Source organism: Engystomops pustulosus, chromosome 6, assembly GCF_040894005.1.
Source record: "Engystomops pustulosus chromosome 6, aEngPut4.maternal, whole genome shotgun sequence".
Taxonomy (NCBI): Eukaryota; Metazoa; Chordata; class Amphibia; order Anura; family Leptodactylidae; genus Engystomops; species Engystomops pustulosus.
In genome coordinates this window covers 171,838,381-171,855,656 of record NC_092416.1, presented here as the reverse complement: position 1 = coordinate 171,855,656, position 17,276 = coordinate 171,838,381, and the positions used below count along the sequence as shown (strand labels likewise).

At 46.7% G+C, this 17,276-nt stretch overlaps 1 protein-coding gene across 1 annotated transcript in view; it reads right to left on the bottom strand.

Moving 5' to 3' along the window:
* Positions 1-2,865: 2,865 nt before the first annotated feature.
* Positions 2,866-17,276, bottom strand: part of HID1 (HID1 domain containing) — a 23,638-nt gene continuing 9,227 nt past the window's right edge. Inside the window, exons 7-19 of the mRNA XM_072112458.1 lie at positions 15,936-16,158; positions 15,796-15,852; positions 15,346-15,486; positions 15,146-15,236; positions 14,869-15,020; positions 13,745-13,823; positions 12,482-12,646; positions 12,145-12,372; positions 10,952-11,085; positions 10,799-10,870; positions 9,345-9,436; positions 7,614-7,772; positions 2,866-4,220 (exon numbers count right to left, since the gene is read on the bottom strand). Coding sequence (XP_071968559.1) covers positions 4,157-4,220; positions 7,614-7,772; positions 9,345-9,436; positions 10,799-10,870; positions 10,952-11,085; positions 12,145-12,372; positions 12,482-12,646; positions 13,745-13,823; positions 14,869-15,020; positions 15,146-15,236; positions 15,346-15,486; positions 15,796-15,852; positions 15,936-16,158 — 1,657 coding nt within the window. The 3' untranslated portion in view covers positions 2,866-4,156. The remainder of the gene's footprint in view (positions 4,221-7,613; positions 7,773-9,344; positions 9,437-10,798; positions 10,871-10,951; positions 11,086-12,144; positions 12,373-12,481; positions 12,647-13,744; positions 13,824-14,868; positions 15,021-15,145; positions 15,237-15,345; positions 15,487-15,795; positions 15,853-15,935; positions 16,159-17,276) is intronic.

Here is a 17,276-nt window from a genome sequence, read left to right as displayed (position 1 = left end):
TTATCATCAAGTTTCTAAGGTAAAACTGTTCTAGTTGCCCATGGAAACCAATCAGAGCTCAGCTGTAATTTTACAAACAGCTGTGGGAAAATGAAAGCTGAGCTCTGATTGGTTGCCATGGGCAACTAGAACAGTTCAGCCCTAAGAGACTTATGATAAATCTGCCCCAATATGATTGACCATCCTTGTTTTTTTTAGAAAGTATTGAAAATCCCATAACCTGTAGGCGTCTTGTTGATTGGTTTAGGCGTCCCGGCACCTTATTCTGATTGGACGCTAGGTTATGACTTTTAACATTTAGAATCCCATAGAGAGAAGGATTGGTTGAAATGTGTGTCCCGGTGAGAGAGAAGGGATTGGCTCCTTTATGTTAGTAGGCGGGACAATGATGGACTATAACATTTTACCCCGATTTTCAAAACAACAAAAGGGGAATACAATATCCATCTATTGGTACCCATTGTCCTATGAGTATATGTGATTGATTTTGGCTATTTTTGTGATGTATTTTTTTGTGAATATGTATAAAAGGAAACACATCACCAAGTTTCGTTACCACAATCCGGATCTGTGTCAACGAACCTTAGAGAAAATATCCCAGAAAATTTTCCAGATTGGAAATTTGTCAGTGTAATATTCGTAGGATAAGGAGGACACTGGGATTTTCCAGTGGTCGTCCTGGGTAATGACTGGAGGTGGTGATTTTTTTTTACTATATTGACTCGTTAAGGTGATGGATTTGGACTCCTGCGCTGTAACTCCCTCATTAGGGCTGGAAGTGCAAGTGTATGAAATTTCACATGGTTTATTAATACCTTATATTTGTTATCATTTGGCGTCTGAACATCCTGGACTTTGTTAGTGTCTGCTCTGTGCACCCGCTCAGATATGTTTATGAGTACAAATCAGATATTAATAATAACCTTATAATGCTTAACCCCTTCAAAGCTACCCACAATTTTGCATCACTACAAAATCACCAACCATGACCAGCTTTTGTATAGGCTCCATCATGTCCCCCAAACCAGCTCTGAACTAGCGAGGCCTGGACTCCAAAAGATTAAGTTAGAAGCTGTGGCCTCCATGGATAGGACTTGTTTTCCAGCATATCCCAATTGGAAAGTCATCACCTTGGTCTCTCCATAATGTTCCTCAGACCATTGAAAAGATTTTATATTGTGTGCAGAGGTTTTCTCCTGCTGGAAGATGGGAGAGGGTCTTGCTTTGTGCATTGTTTAGGGAGATCATATGAACAGCTCCAAACCGTCCCGGATTCTGGGGTACTGTCCCGGCTTTTCACTGCTGTCCCACCGTCCGGGGAGGCTGGGCGATTCCAGCATGTCCCATTGTCTCACACATCCTCCACCTTGTCTCGAGACACTACAGCTGCAGAGCCACAGTGCCACCATGATACCACAATCAGCTTCCTACTTCCTCCACACAGCTCAGCTTCTCCTCTTCAACTTATATGGAGGTAGCACTTCCCTTAGATCAGCCATGTCCCAGCTTTAAAGCTGCGGAAGAAGAGGAAGTACAACGGCTAGGGGGGGGGGGGGGGGGCAAGGTAAGTAACAATTATTTTTTTGTATAAAGGGGATGGACGACAGGGGCCCCAATATGAAGGAGATGTAGGAGAGGGACTATAGTATGAGGGGAATGATGGACAGGGGGTCACAATATGAAGGAGATGTTGGTCAGGAGTCCACAAAATAAGGGGAATGAAGGACCGGGGCCACTATATGACAGGATTAGAGGACAGGGGGCGATATGAAGGAGATAGGAACAAAGGCAACAGTAGGAGAGGTATGAAGGACAGGGGCCACAGTATGAGGGGGATGAGGGACAAGAGGCCACTATATGACAGGATTAGAGGACAGGGGGCGATAATATGAAGGAGATAGGAACAAAGGCAACCGTAGGAGAGAGATGAAGGACAGGGGCCACAGTATGAGGGGGGTGAGGGACAAGAGGCCACTATATGACAGGATTGGAGGACAGGGGGGCACAATATGAAGGAGATAGAGGACAAAGGCAACCGTAGGAGAGGGATGAAGGACAGGGGCCACAATATGACAGGAGTGGAGGACAGGGACTGCATTGTTGGGGGGGGGGGGGGGTAGGAGGAGAAGATGGGCCACAAAGTGAGGGCTAGGAGTTCAGAAAGCTATAGCATTATAAGTGTGTGTGTGTGGGGGGGGGGGATAAAGTGCACATATGTGAAGGGTAGTAAGAAAAGGGGCCACAGAAAGGGGGATTAAAATTAAGAGCAGTCATATGTTGCGGAGCTGCACTAGGGGGGGTATTATATGGGTCCATAGGGGGGGTTGGCTACAAGAAGTAGGCATTATATTATGTTGGAAAGTAATTCAAGTATCCAATATTATAGTACACTTGTAGAGGGCCAATGAATGTGGTTTAGGGCACAAAATATTTTTGTCCCTCTTTTTCTATCCCAAAAGTTGGGAGGTATGTGTCACTGTAACATCTCTATGATGCCCGCACCCACTTCCACCACAGGAGTCTTCTGCTCATAGCACCTCCCGATAGAACATCTTCTCCATAAAAGTGATGCACATGATACACCTCAGCCGTCGTCGTGATGAAACCTAAGCGATCACATCAGCCTGCAGCCCCAAGCCACAGCACCCGAGATTTCAGCCAAGAATAACTACTCGCAATATGTGGCTGTACCCCAAGAGGAGGAGTCTGAAAGGACCTGGTGTGTAAGTCCAGCCCTCGAAGTGTACATGAAGCCGCCCATGCTTATAGCGGTGCGCCAGTATGTGTGGGGTTAATAGATTGATAAGGGCGACCGTACACCAGAGCTCTCCAACCTTTGCCTCATTGTCACCCACAGACACTTAGTGGCAATTAATATTTATAGATCTATTTATTAATATAATTTAATAGATTACTGATTTCACATAGAGGAGATGTAGTGCTACTCAACCAGGAATTTAAAGGGCAATTCCTCCAAGATAGTGATGTTTGACTGTGTCATAGGTCATCCAGATGGGGCAACGCTGTGGTAAATGTGGTCTTCTACAAGCTGCCTCGGAGAACCCCTTTAAAGGATAAAGGTTCTTCCTATCATGCAGCTGCTTCACTTAGGGTGAAGCTATCATTCCCAGCTTCCACTCGTCATGGGTGGGCTGTGCTTAAATCCCCACTGCGCTCCTGTATAAAAGTATCCGGCGCTTGAATCCCCACTGCGCTCCTGTGTAAAAGTATCCGTCGCTTGAATCCCCACTGCGCTCCTGTGTAAAAGTATCCGTCGCTTGAATCCCCACTGCGCTCCTGTGTAAAAGTATCCGGCGCTTGAATCCCCACTGCGCTCCTGTGTAAAAGTATCCATCGCTTGAATCCCCACTGCGCTCCTGTGTAAAAGTATCCGGCGCTTGCACTTAGAGTTGGCGTACTATGCACCGTATACTAACTCACCGCATATGGATAGTCGTTCCTCCACGAAAGCATCCAAGAACTGGTCACCTAAGCCGTCTGGGCTGATGACATGCGGGTGCACCATGGGGCCAAACATGCTAGGGATTGTGAAAGGGACAAACAGGACACTTCTAGTACTAACATTATAGATATAATTGTAGATACATCTTACTACAGATATGGGGCTATAGTCCACAGCCCTTCCTCATTGTCAGTACACAGGGAAGGCGGGCAGGGGTGCACAGGGCCCCACTCCTGGTGACACTGGGGGTCTCAATTCCCTAGGAGGATAAAGCCTATGACAATGACAGTATCTGATTTGGAGGAACTGCCCTTTAAACACCCATAGACAGGACAAGATAAAGGAAACAGCTGTAGCAAGAACATTGTGTAAACTTGGCCCCCGGTGACGTGTGGCCGGCCATGACGCTGGCAGGAGACGCCAAACGTCATAACCCAGAAGCAGCTATAAAGTTCTCCGCTACAAACCAAATCAACATGAAAAACAAAAAAATATAAAAAGTAACAAAGGCTTCTCAGTAGTAGAGCGGCTGGGATGAGACGCGCGGCCACGAAGCAGCGAGAGGTTTGGTATTCAGTAGTCAATAACTTGTGCAAACACTTTGCGCGCCTGGGAGGGGAGATCCTACGACAAGACCGGGCGACGTCATGGACGGCGGGGACTTAGCGGCTGGAAATATTCGATGGTTAATAGCTAAACCCTCTGGATCTCAAATAGCTTCACGTCAGTGTCATACCAGATGGGAGGATCCATGTTCCTGGAAAAAGATGGGGGGAAAAAAAACCAAAAACACACAGGGTCAATGCAAACACCTCTTAAACTTTAGAGCTTTGTAGTCTCAAGAGAATCCCTTCATGGAAAATAGATGATCAATATCAAGTTGGGGGGGAGGGGGGTTAGCTACCCTGCTGCTCATTGATCGTCCATTTGTGGACATCTCAGAATTCAGATAGTACCACAGAGCCATATAATGTACACACATGTTTCCATGGCATCCTTCCTTCTTAAATCAACTAATTAAAATTATACTAATGAGCCAGAAAGGCAATAAGGGGCTGCGTTACCATAGCCCCTCTGAGCTGTAGCTTCTCAAACTGTTACACTGTCTCACCTTCCCCCTCCCTCTGCCTACTGTCAGTAGGAAAGGGGGAAGTGCCCCTGCACAATTTGACAGCCTGTGAAGCTTTTGCCCACAGCCTTTCTGACTCATTAGCATAATTTTAAATGTGGATGTTAGAAGGAAGGAGGCCATGGATAACAAATATAAGCAGATACCACAGTCCCGGTGCCTGGATCTATGAGTAATGTCCCTGGTTTATCAGGATGGAGTGTGATGGGAGATTTCCTTTAAGATTGGCTTCATTACTGGAGCGCTACCTGATACTATATATTATCAGCTGATCAGTTTGTTGTGGAGAATTTGGGGTCCTTAAAAACCCCTTTAGATCATTCATACCCCTACATCATTCATACTCCAAAACCTGTTAACCCCTACGGGACACAGCATCTTTTGGCCTAAAGGACGCAGACCCATTTTTCAAATCTGCCCTGTGTCACTATAAGTGGTTATAGCGTGGGAACGCTATGAGAAATCCAGGGGATTTTGAGATTGTTTTCTCGTGACACATTGTACTTCAAATTAGTTTAAAAATTTGGATGAAATCTTTTGCGTTTAGTTATGAAAAAAAACAAAATTTGGCAAAAAATTGGAAAAATTCAATATTTTCAACGTTCTAAATTCTCTACTTTTGATGCAGATAGTCATAGCACCCAAATAAATTCATAACTTACATTTCCCAAATGTCTGCTTTATGTTGGCATGGGTTTTTTTAAGATTCCACATATTTTACTAGAATGTTATGAGGCTCAGAATTTAGGTATCATTTTTCACATTTTTTGTAAAATCACCAAAACCCGTATTTAGATGGACCTGCTCAACTTCTAATTGACACTGAGAGGCCTAAATAATAGCAAGACTCGTAAATTACCCCATTGTGGAAACTACACCCCTCAACGTATGAAAAACCACTTTTAAGAAGTTTGTTAACCCTTTAGGTGTTTTATAGGGGTTAAAACAAAACGGAGGTGCAGTCTGAAAATTGTAATATTTTTTCACAATGCACTCATTTTGGGTGGAAAATTAAACATTTACAATGGATTAAATGAAAAAAGGCTCCACAAAGTTTGATACCCAATTTCTCCCGAGTACACGGATACTCTACATGTGGTGGTAACCTGCTGTACGGGCGCACGGCCGGGCACAGAAGGGAAGGAGGCGCCATCCAGATCCGATTTGCTATGTCACATTGTACAGGCTATAATTTTTTTCTTTTTTTATTGAGGACCTATAGGGGCTTATTTCTTTTGCCACATGAGATGCACTTTTCTGGTACGTAATTTTGGGGCATCTATAGCTAATTGGTGAGATTTAATTAAAGCTTTGTTGGTGGAGGAAATGAAAATCGTCAATTTTTAGGAACATTTTTATGTGTTTTTTTTTTGGCCGTTAACCATACCATAAAAATAGTATATTATTTTTATTCTATGGGTCGCCACGATTACAAAAATACTTCATGTATATATATTTTTTATTTTTTCCCATTTTTACTGAATAAAAAGTAATTTGGCAAAATTGTTGTTAATTTTAGCATCACCGTCTTTCATATGCATAACTTTTTTATTTTTCACCTCACAAATCTGTTTAAGGGCTTATTTTTTGCGAGAAGGATTGTTCTTTTTAGTGGTCTTATTTTAGATTGCGTAACTTTTTTAAATCACTTTTTAGAGCATTTTTAAAGGGCATTAATAAAAAATCATCTTTTTTTCAGAGAGAGTTTTTTGAGGTTGTTTTTTACGGGGTTCACTTTGCGGATCTAATAACGATTCTGTTTTATTATGCAGATTGTTACGGACGCAGGGATACCAAATATGTGGGGGTTTTGTGTATTTTATTCAATTGTACTGAATAAAAACTAATTTGGAGAAAATCTTATTCATTTTAGCATCACCATCTTTTCATATGCATAACTTTTTTATTTTTTGGCTGACAAATCTGGTTAGGGGCTTATTTTTTGCGAGAACAGTTGTTCTTTTTAGTGGGCTTATTTTAGAGTGCATAAAATTTTTTAAATCACTTTTTAGAGCATTTTTTATAGGGTATTAATTAAAAATTATCTTTTTTTCGGAACGTTTTTTGCGTTTTTTTCCTCCGGCGTTTACCGTGCGGGTCCAGTAATGATTCTGTTTTATTATGCAGATTGTTACGGACGCGGCAATACCAAACATGCGGGGGTTTTTTGTGTTTTTATGTTTTTTATACTTTATTAAGTGTTTTTATGGGAAAGTGACATTTTAGGGGCTTATATTTTTATGTATTTATTTTTTATTTATTATAATGTGTAGTGTTAAGTGTTTTTGCATAATTTTACTTCTACATACTTGAACTTAAACCAGTGATACTCTGATCACTGGTTTAAGTTCAATACACTGCTCTACAATACTATTTTATTGTAGAGCAGTGTAAACTGTCTAAGCATGCTTGCGCATGCTCAGACAGTTTGCAGTCAGACCCGGAAGGGTTCTGGCTGCCATGGAAACCGGGCAGCTCCGGGGCACATGCCAGTCCTCGGAGCTGCCCAGGAGAGGATCGGATCCCCCGGTAAGCGGCACGGGGGATCCGATCCATAGGGGGAAGACCCTTACACGCCGCGGTCATGCTTGACCGCGGCGTGTAAGGGGTTAACACCCGCGATCGGAGTCGGCTCCGATTGCGGGTGTTAGCGCAGGCTGTCAGCTGTACTAGACAGCTGACAGCCGCTGCTTCTGGTACCGGCTCCGTTCGTGAGCCGGTGCCAGAAGCAGGACGTTATAGTGCGTCCTGGTGCGCTAAGTATCTAGCCACCGGGACGTACTATAACGTCCTGGTGCGCCTAGGGGTTAATGAGGGGCCCTATTCCAGAATGACCCGTGCAGAAGTCTAGGCCTAGATGCCATAATAAGCCCAGGGACCGGTATAGGACCTGACCCCTCCCCCCCCATGAATCTCAGCATTGGGATGTAATACTAATATACTAGTATGTGGATGGTCACTATATGCTCACCCAACATGAAAATTCACAAAGAATGTGTATCATTCGCATAATAATCTCACCTCAAGTAGATGACCCCCCACATGTACGTGCGAAACCACATGGCAGTGCCGGCATTGGCCTGATATTTGCGGATGAGGATGGGGTGAGGCACAGGCAGTAGCCCCACCAGGGTCCCGTGCTGGAGAAACTTCAGGATTTCAGACTCGTCGGTCAGTCCCCTGCAAACACAATGATCTTATTACCGAAACATCTAATGAAATGGAGGAAAAGTCCAGTGATGCCAGAACCTGCAGAACCTCTAATGGCAGAATAGAAATGTCCCACATCTACAGTCACTGTGCACCCCTAACCTTGGTGTATAAGCCATCACTAGGATAGCAGGAGCACAGCAGCATGTGACATCAGGCGACACACCCCACTTTATTACTACAATATGAGCACCCTGCCCCACACCGTCCCCACCGCCATCAGCCCCAGGCCTCCTGCCCCACACCGTCCCCACCGCCATCAGCCCCAGGCCTCCTGCCCCACACCGTCCCCACCGCCATCAGCCCCAGGCCTCCTGCCCCACACCGTCCCCACCGCCATCAGCCCCAGGCCTCCTGCCCCACACCGTCCCCACCGCCATCAGCCCCAGGCCTCCTGCCCCACACCGTCCCCACCGCCATCAGCCCCAGGCCTCCTGCCCCACACCGTCCCCACCGCCATCAGCCCCAGGCCTCCTGCCCCACACCGTCCCCACCGCCATCAGCCCCAGGCCTCCTGCCCCACACCGTCCCCACCGCCATCAGCCCCAGGCCTCCTGCCCCACACCGTCCCCACCGCCATCAGCCCCAGGCCTCCTGCCCCACACCGTCCCCACCGCCATCAGCCCCAGGCCTCCTGCCCCACACCGTCCCCACCGCCATCAGCCCCAGGCCTCCTGCCCCACACCGTCCCCACCGCCATCAGCCCCAGGCCTCCTGCCCCACACCGTCCCCACCGCCATCAGCCCCAGGCCTCCTGCCCCACACCGTCCCCACCGCCATCAGCCCCAGGCCTCCTGCCCCACACCGTCCCCACCGCCATCAGCCCCAGGCCTCCTGCCCCACACCGTCCCCACCGCCATCAGCCCCAGGCCTCCTGCCCCACACCGTCCCCACCGCCATCAGCCCCAGGCCTCCTGCCCCACACCGTCCCCACCGCCATCAGCCCCAGGCCTCCTGCCCCACACCGTCCCCACCGCCATCAGCCCCAGGCCTCCTGCCCCACACCGTCCCCACCGCCATCAGCCCCAGGCCTCCTGCCCCACACCGTCCCCACCGCCATCAGCCCCAGGCCTCCTGCCCCACACCGTCCCCACCGCCATCAGCCCCAGGCCTCCTGCCCCACACCGTCCCCACCGCCATCAGCCCCAGGCCTCCTGCCCCACACCGTCCCCACCGCCATCAGCCCCAGGCCTCCTGCCCCACACCGTCCCCACCGCCATCAGCCCCAGGCCTCCTGCCCCACACCGTCCCCACCGCCATCAGCCCCAGGCCTCCTGCCCCACACCGTCCCCACCGCCATCAGCCCCAGGCCTCCTGCCCCACACCGTCCCCACCGCCATCAGCCCCAGGCCTCCTGCCCCACACCGTCCCCACCGCCATCAGCCCCAGGCCTCCTGCCCCACACCGTCCCCACCGCCATCAGCCCCATGCCTCCTGCCCCCCACCGACCCCCCCCACCGTCACTAGGCCTACTGCCCCACTATCACAGGCCTCCTGCCCCACACTGCCCCCACCATCACCAGCCTCCTGCGCCAATCGTACTTGTCGATGCAGATCTTCTCCACTTGTGGCACCAAGACCTGTAAGAGCCTCATGATTGTCTGCAGGGGCAGCTTCACTTTCCAAGACATAACCTGTTGATACACAGGATAGATTTTTATTACACTTATATTGTACTTATCTAAAACAAAAATTGCATTCTGAATAAGTGTGAATTGTATTGAATTAAAGGGGAATCCCAGCTCCATTATCAAACTAGCGAGGGTCTGACACCAGTGATGCAAGGCCAGTGACATCGCATCCATCACATGTCCTGGTCGCTGCTTAGTCCCATTCAAACAAATGGGTCCAAGCTGCAATACCAATTACTCCCACTACACAATGTGTGGCGCTGTCTTGAGTGACCAGTGAAGTGACTGTGTATAAATAATCATCAAGGATCCTTTTGTTAGACCTCTGACATCCCGATACTGTTCACCAAACCTACAGATAGGTGGTCAATATTTAAAAATCGAAGAATATCCCTTTAAAGGCATTTTGTATCAGATGATATATGAGCAGAGCCCTCGCTCCTATTGTTTCACAGGACCAGGTCTTATTTTATATGTATATGTGGCTCATGATTTGTAAAGCGCTAATAAATATGATGGCGCTATATTAATTTATTTTTTATTCTATATTTGTAGATTATTATTTTTCTATTCTACCGTGTAGTGGCCATCGCCAATTCTGCAGCTCAACTCTCATCCGAGTCCAAAGAGCTGCAGTAACCCAACGCTGCCACTATGCAGTAGATGGCGCTGTCCACTTCTGGCTCCACGGCCTCCCCTGATCAGGTCACACCCTGCCCGTTTTATTTGTAGGGTTGTCAGAGGTGATAAATCTGGGACACTTCCTCTTTATCTATTCTGGGATCCATCAGGTACCGGGTTACATATAAATGACTATTATAGAGTGATGAGCGAGGCTGTGAAGTACATAAAGCTGTCAGCGCGGTCACTTACCTGTCCTCGGGAGTGATGTATACACACGCTGGAGTCTCTATTTATAACATAGTGGTAAAATAGAGAACACGACTGATGGGGAAGGCGTGAGAACAGTCTTATCTGCAGAGCCCCCACAGCCGGAGTCCTGGAGAAGTCATGTGCTAAACTTACCGGATCACCGGACCAGTACTAGCCCTTTTTATACATGATGCAGGTTGAGTGTGAGGGGGTGTCAGCTGTGGGACCCCCTTTGATCACCTATACTAAAGGATCAGTGGAGAGGGGGAAAGTTCTCCTGCACAGTGTAAAGCTACAGTTCGGAGGGGCTCTGGTAACACCCCCCAGAGCCCTTCACACTCATTAGCATAATTGTAACAGTTGGTTTTAGCAGTAAGGAGGTCATGGATAACAAATATAAGAAGATACCACAGGTGCCTGGATCTATGAGTAATGATGTCCCTGGATTTCCTTTGTATCATGACTTGTACTTGCACCCCCGTCCTGACTCACCCAGTCTGTAGTCGGGTTCCACTGAGAGGAGGTGCTGGAGTGACGTCTGCTCTGGCGGCCTTGTGCAGCGTCCTATGGGATGTAACGTGGTCACATATGAGACATCAGACATGGGACGCTCTAGTACTACTACAGGACTCTGCCCTCACTCACCTCGTTCTGAGACTCCGTGTCACTCAATGGACGGGACTGGTGACCCTCCCCGGGTGAGGAAGTGACCTCAGGGTCCACGGCTCGTAGAGTCCCATCTTCTGATACCTGGGATTTCTCCGTCAGCTTCTCTATACCTGCAGGATGAACGGTCAGAAGGAAGTTATACAGAAATCCAAAATGGGACCCACAAGAACCAGAGAGGAGGCGAGTCCTCAGCACAGGTCTATGCAGTGACCTAGGGTCGCAGGTCTTTAACCCCTTACCTTGCCCAGGATATTTTACTGTTTTTGACAGTGTTTTCTACAAACTCACTTTTTTAATTTCCGGTCACTATATCCTATATGGGTTTTATATTATTTTTTTTAATTTTTTTTTTTTCGGGATGAAAATGCAGTTTTTACTTTCACTTTGTATGTCCTACTGGTGATTATTTACCCTGTATTAGCCTTTTCTGTGCTGTATAATGCAGAACCCGAATAACATAAAATACTATTTTCCAAAAACAATCCACACACAGCGATACTAAATTTACATATTTTACTTTCCTTTTTTCTCCTTTTGAGAGAAAAAAAAATGTTTCCATTATCACCGCCATAACTTTTGAAATTTTTTTGTCAATGTGGCTGTATGAGGGCTTATTTTTTCCGCAAACATTTGTGGTTTTTATTTGTTCAGATTAAGGGTTTGTAGGTTTTTTTTTTTTTTTTTTTTTTTAAAGGGGTGGGCGATTTTGTTTTTGATACTTTTTTTAACTTTTTTTTTTTTTTTTTTTTTTTTTAGACTTTAGAGTAGATCACTTTATCTAGTTTATAATGCACTGCGCATTGATATGATTATATGTCAACTCCTGACATGGCCTACTAGAAAGATACTACAGGCAGCCCATGGGGTCCCTCAGAGGAGGGGTGCTAATGGGTGGCAGCTCCCTCTCTGCACCCACTTATACACCATGTTTGACTGCAGCATCTAGGGGGTTAAACACCCAAGTTCAGAGCTTTTCCGATCCTGGGAGTTTGTGCCGAGGTTGGACCTACCCCCAACATCAGCTGGACCCGACGTACTGCAATCTTCTGATACGGTGCCATAAGAAGGTGTCGCATCAAAAGAAGTTCCCTCAAAGACCGCCATAAAGGGCTGATACTACAGTCATTAAGAAGGTAAGAACCGGAAAGGTAAGAACCAGCCGAATTTACCAGGTGTGGCTATGAGACTAGTCTTCAGGGTGCCGGGCTCTGCAGGGGCCGCAGGCCGGGAGCCCTCCATGGACGCTCCATCTTGAGAATTGGTCCGTGACAGGGGCTCTGCCGTCTTCTTCTTCCTCTGCAGCGCTCGCTGGATGGACGGCGTGTCGGACGGGAGATTGGCCAATTGGTGAAATACATTCCTCTTCCGGATGATGGCGTAAACCAGACTGGAATTACCTAGAATAGACGTATAATAAACCAATCATGTATAAGAAGGGGTGAATGTAAAAGGGACAGTACACAAAAAGCGTAGGTCCAGGGCGCGGCCTGTAAGGAGAAAACTCACCATCAAACTGATACTGGATGATATTGTTGAAAACCTCAAGGAGGAAGAAGACGAGATGATGATTCTGGGGAGAAGAGAAGAGGAACCAAGGGCTGGAGAAGGCCTCGAGCAGGTGCAGAAGCTTGTTAGCTGCCACCATGGACAGGGACTTCAAGTAGGGGGATACTGTGCAACGAAAGAGAGAACGGGATAAGATCTGCAGGAACCTGGGTGTATTACACTGTACATGGAGATAAACAGGGAAGATTTGGGCTAAGCTTATTCCACATACACATGTATAAGGGATGGTCTGCTCATAGGGGGCAGCTTTCTTAGTGTATAATGGGGGGTAGGGAGGGCCTCACTGTATACAGGCGGTCCCCTACTTAAGAACTCCGGACTTACAGACGACCCCTAGTTAAAGACGGACCCCTCTGCCCCCTGTGACCTCTGGTGAAGTCTCTGGATGTTACTATAGTCCCAGGCTGCAATGATCAGCTGTAAGTGTCTGTAATGAAGCTTTATTAATAATCCTTGGTCCCATTACAGCAAAAAAAAATTTAAACTACAATTGTCACTGGGGCAAAAAAAAATTTTTTTTGTCTGGAGCTACAATAATAAAATATACAGTTTCGACCTACATACAAATTCAACTTAAGAACAAACCTACGGACCCCATCTTGTACATAACCTGGCGACTGCCTGTATGTGACAGACAAGATCACACAATATTCCAGTACCAGTTTGCTGACTGTAGATGGCGCTACAATTATTCTATCAATAAGTTTGCTTCTGGTGCCATCTAGTGGCCAAAGGAGGATGTGCCACCAATCCCCAGGGAAACAATCTAAGACTAATATAAGGTACATTAATTCCATGACAGGAAAATTCTTTACAGAATGACGGGGGAAATCGCTGGGTCTCCTGACCTGCTTAATACAAGCGAGACTTTCGTGTTTCACGGATCCCATAGAAGGTAATGAAGTGTGGGGAGAATTGGCTTATGGAAGTTACACTGGTAAAAGCGTCTGATCACCTAGGTCCTTCTCCTGGGACCCCGAACCATCAGGGCAATGGGCGATTACAAGTTCTGATACTTATGCGCTTCTTCTTTCACTTCGATAGGACTGTAAGAGATAGACGTCCACAAGTCCCATAGAAGTGAATGGATCAGTGCTCTATGGAGACAATGGACGAGGCTGCTGGGATTTACAGGACCCTTCTCCATGTCACTCCCTCCAGTATATCGAGAGGAAACCAATCTTATGACTCCCCATCACGTACCATTCACTATGATGGTCAGCAGGCAGTCATACAGGGGCTGCAAGCGCTGGTGGCCGCTGGTGATGATCTTATGAAAAACCTGAGAGGCAAAAAGAGGTGTAGAAGGTTATTTATTGCATCCCGATTGTGCTTTGTACATTGGTGCGAGCATAAAATGACAACAGAACAGCCGCATGTGTTTAGGGGCTGACTGTTTACACTTCAAGCAGTCAGGAGAACCTTAAAGGGGGTTTTCCCACGGAAGAAAGTCCTCAAATTTCAATTGCCAAGTGATGTTTACACTATAAAGATCACTTTTAACTTTTTACTTAACAATTTTACTCAGTTTTATTGGTGTTTTAGCTCCTACCACTCAGTGTAAAATTCCAGACACTTCATGATTCCTCTGTGCTATGAGATGCTGTGTGCGGACAATGTGCTTAGATTATCAGGGTACAGGGTTATCTACACTTTTATTTAGCTGAGAGAGATGAGAGATGATGAAATCCATGAGATTAATATTAAACACTGACACTCTCGGCTCTGCTAACTCACACACACTCACACACAAGCTGCCCTGTGGGGATAATACGAAATATGGCAGCTCGGAATACGAAAAAAAAAATTTTTAGCTCATTACTTACCTCCTGCTAGCCGCCGATCTCTGCAGCTTCCTCTTCGTCCTCGACTCTGCCTGTGCTCTCTGTATGATGTGGCGGCACCTGATGACATCATACAGTCTCCGCAGGCAGAGCACACAGGCATGTCTGGCGCCGCTATTGTTATGAATTGTATGCGTGTCACACACATATATAATTGATTGTCCTCCCTACTTATGGGCCCACTGTCTGCCACCAGACTGCAGGCCCCCTCCATCTTCAGGCCCAGTCTTTACTCCCTTGCGCCTCTGTGGTCGTGTGGCACTTCCCACCCTCCTACTGTCTGCTAAAAACTTGAAGCAGTAAAGAGTTTCATACAGAGATTTAAAAAAATAAAATAAAAAATAAAATCGATTTTATTAACCCTTCTAATGAATGTATGCCTGGACTCACGTTGCTGGGAGCCATCCTGAAGCTTGAATGGTTGATAAAGTTCAACCCCTGCACTAGATAAAGTGTCTTTCATGGGTTAAAGCTCTCACTCACCACAATCAGCAGGTCTGCGTGAGTCCCCGTGAACACCGGGATATCCATGGGGACCCTCACAGAGTACGGTTTGTTGAGGCGAACTCCAAAATTCCTCTCTCCACTCAGCAGCAAAAGTATGAAGACCCCAATGTGCATAAGACCAACGCGAGCTGCAAGGAGAAACATGGTCAACAAAATGGCACAACTATATTACAGAGGATCGGAAAAAAGTGTAAACTGAGGGGGAAGAGCGAGTGAAGGTGATAGGGGAGAAGTAAGGGGAGTGCAGGCTCACACTGGTCCGCCCGTGCGTCATTCAGGAAGTAAAGGATCGGAACCAGTACATCCAGGACGTCACTGCTCTTCAGTACAAAGAACAGGAACTTCTGTGGAGGTGAGAGACAAAGCAAATGTGAGAGACCGAGCACCCGAACCTCCTGCACCCAGTGCACCCGTCATATGCTGCAAGTAGAGACAGGAAGAACGGATCCTCACCTTGTTAAAGTCACACAGTTTCCAGAAGAGAACCAGTAGCTCCTGATGGAACTGGATTTTCTTGGTGGAATTTGGCAGATACGTCTGAGTGAGCGGATTGAGGAGCAGGCGGGCGAGTCCCTTTAAGATGAACTGGAAGTCCTTGGGGGGGTAATAATAAAGGAGGTTTGAAGGAAATAAAGTTTGCTTGTTAGCCACTTCTGACCATGCACCCATCTTTTTGCAGCATGTGTGTTATATCAGGTATAGCAATGTCAGCTGCGGCCATTTAACCCATGCAACCTCTAAATTCAAGGAGTCTGACAATGTGACTGTCACCCTATTGATACTCAAGGCAGGATGATCCATCAACACCCCACAATTACAAGAGACCAAGGGTTAACAATGGCAATAACTCAATAGCCGAGCACGGAACTTAGCCTGTATAATTGTATAAGATCATCTCCTTACCTCCTCTCTGTGGATCCGTGACAGATAATTCACAAACAGATTGTCCGGTGTGGGGCTCTATAAGAGAACAGTGGACAGGATTAGTATGTGAGCCACGAGTAGTCAGAGAATAAGATGTGTTGTGTATAGAGGCAACGTACATCACCCTCATCCATGGCAGTACTGGTGGTAGTTCCATCCATGCTGGGTCCAGATGTGGTAGTGGGATCCGAGTCCAGTGTGACAATGAGCAATTGGGCAGAGACCTCCACCAAGGGTTCACGCGAATCCCAGAAAAGAAGGTGGTTGTAAGGAATGCCGTAACCCACGGGGTCATAGGCGCACACCACATTCAGGAGGGATGTGAAGAGGGGTAGTGCATGGCTGCCCAGAGGAAAAAGACAAGAATTTATTGAGAGACTTTAGATTTGAAGCCAACAGAAGTCTGAATGCAGCTCTGCCATAATAAAGAAGGCAATCAGAGAGGCAAGGCATTTTATAGAGTTACATAAAGGTACATTCACAGTATCGTATAGCGCTGCTCACACCTCCCCTCTCCATAGAAAAGCGAGTGGCCGGCGCCATAATGCGGCGCAGTATAGGACTTGTCACGGTCATAATGTGGCGAGACACTGTGACCAGGCACCATAGGCATCAGAGGGACCGGTATCCGTCCACAAATGGTGCAGCCAGATATCGGTCCCCATTATGTTCGTGTGAATAAGCCCTTAATTATGTACATTGAAAAATATGGAAAATGTGGAATTTTTTTTTTTGTAAAACCTTTTAAATAGTTTTTTTCAATAAAAAAGTCAAAAAGTGAAAAAAAGGGTTGGGAGGGGTCTCATAGATCGCAAGATCTTCATGGCGCTGCTGGAGATCACATCTCCTTTTGTCAGCACCATGGACAGTGCCTGGAGCAGCAGTGCACATGTCCAACTTGGGGGCAGAACAGACCCCTTTCCCGTTATTTTTTTGGGTTCCCACCACTGGGATCCTCATCGATCAGGAAATAATCTCCTATTCTGTGGATTACATGTTACTAGAATACGGCACCTCTTTACCTGTAAATTAAAAGGATGCTAAATTCTACTAAAACTAAAAATTAGTATAGGAAGATGTGGGGGTTTTGGGGCTGGGGGCTGATGACTTATTCTTAGGATAGATCAATATGATCAGATCGCTGGGGGTCCAATACCTGTAACCCACATTGATAAGCTGTACAAGGGGATGAAGCTCTATCCCCTGTATAGCATCCATGATACACCCTTATCGAGGTTGTGCTGGGTCTTGGTACCCCCACCAATCTGATACTGATGACTTATCCATCGGATAAAACCTCTGTGTTGAAAATGGAAAACAGCTTTTAACTTTATCCGTAGACTTGTCTAAAGAGAAAAGGGAGGAATGTAATCCCCTCCATATTCATTGCCCCCCTTCATCTACAAGGCGCAGCAGACTGAGACAAACCCAAATATACCACTCTGTAGTCACCGTATAAA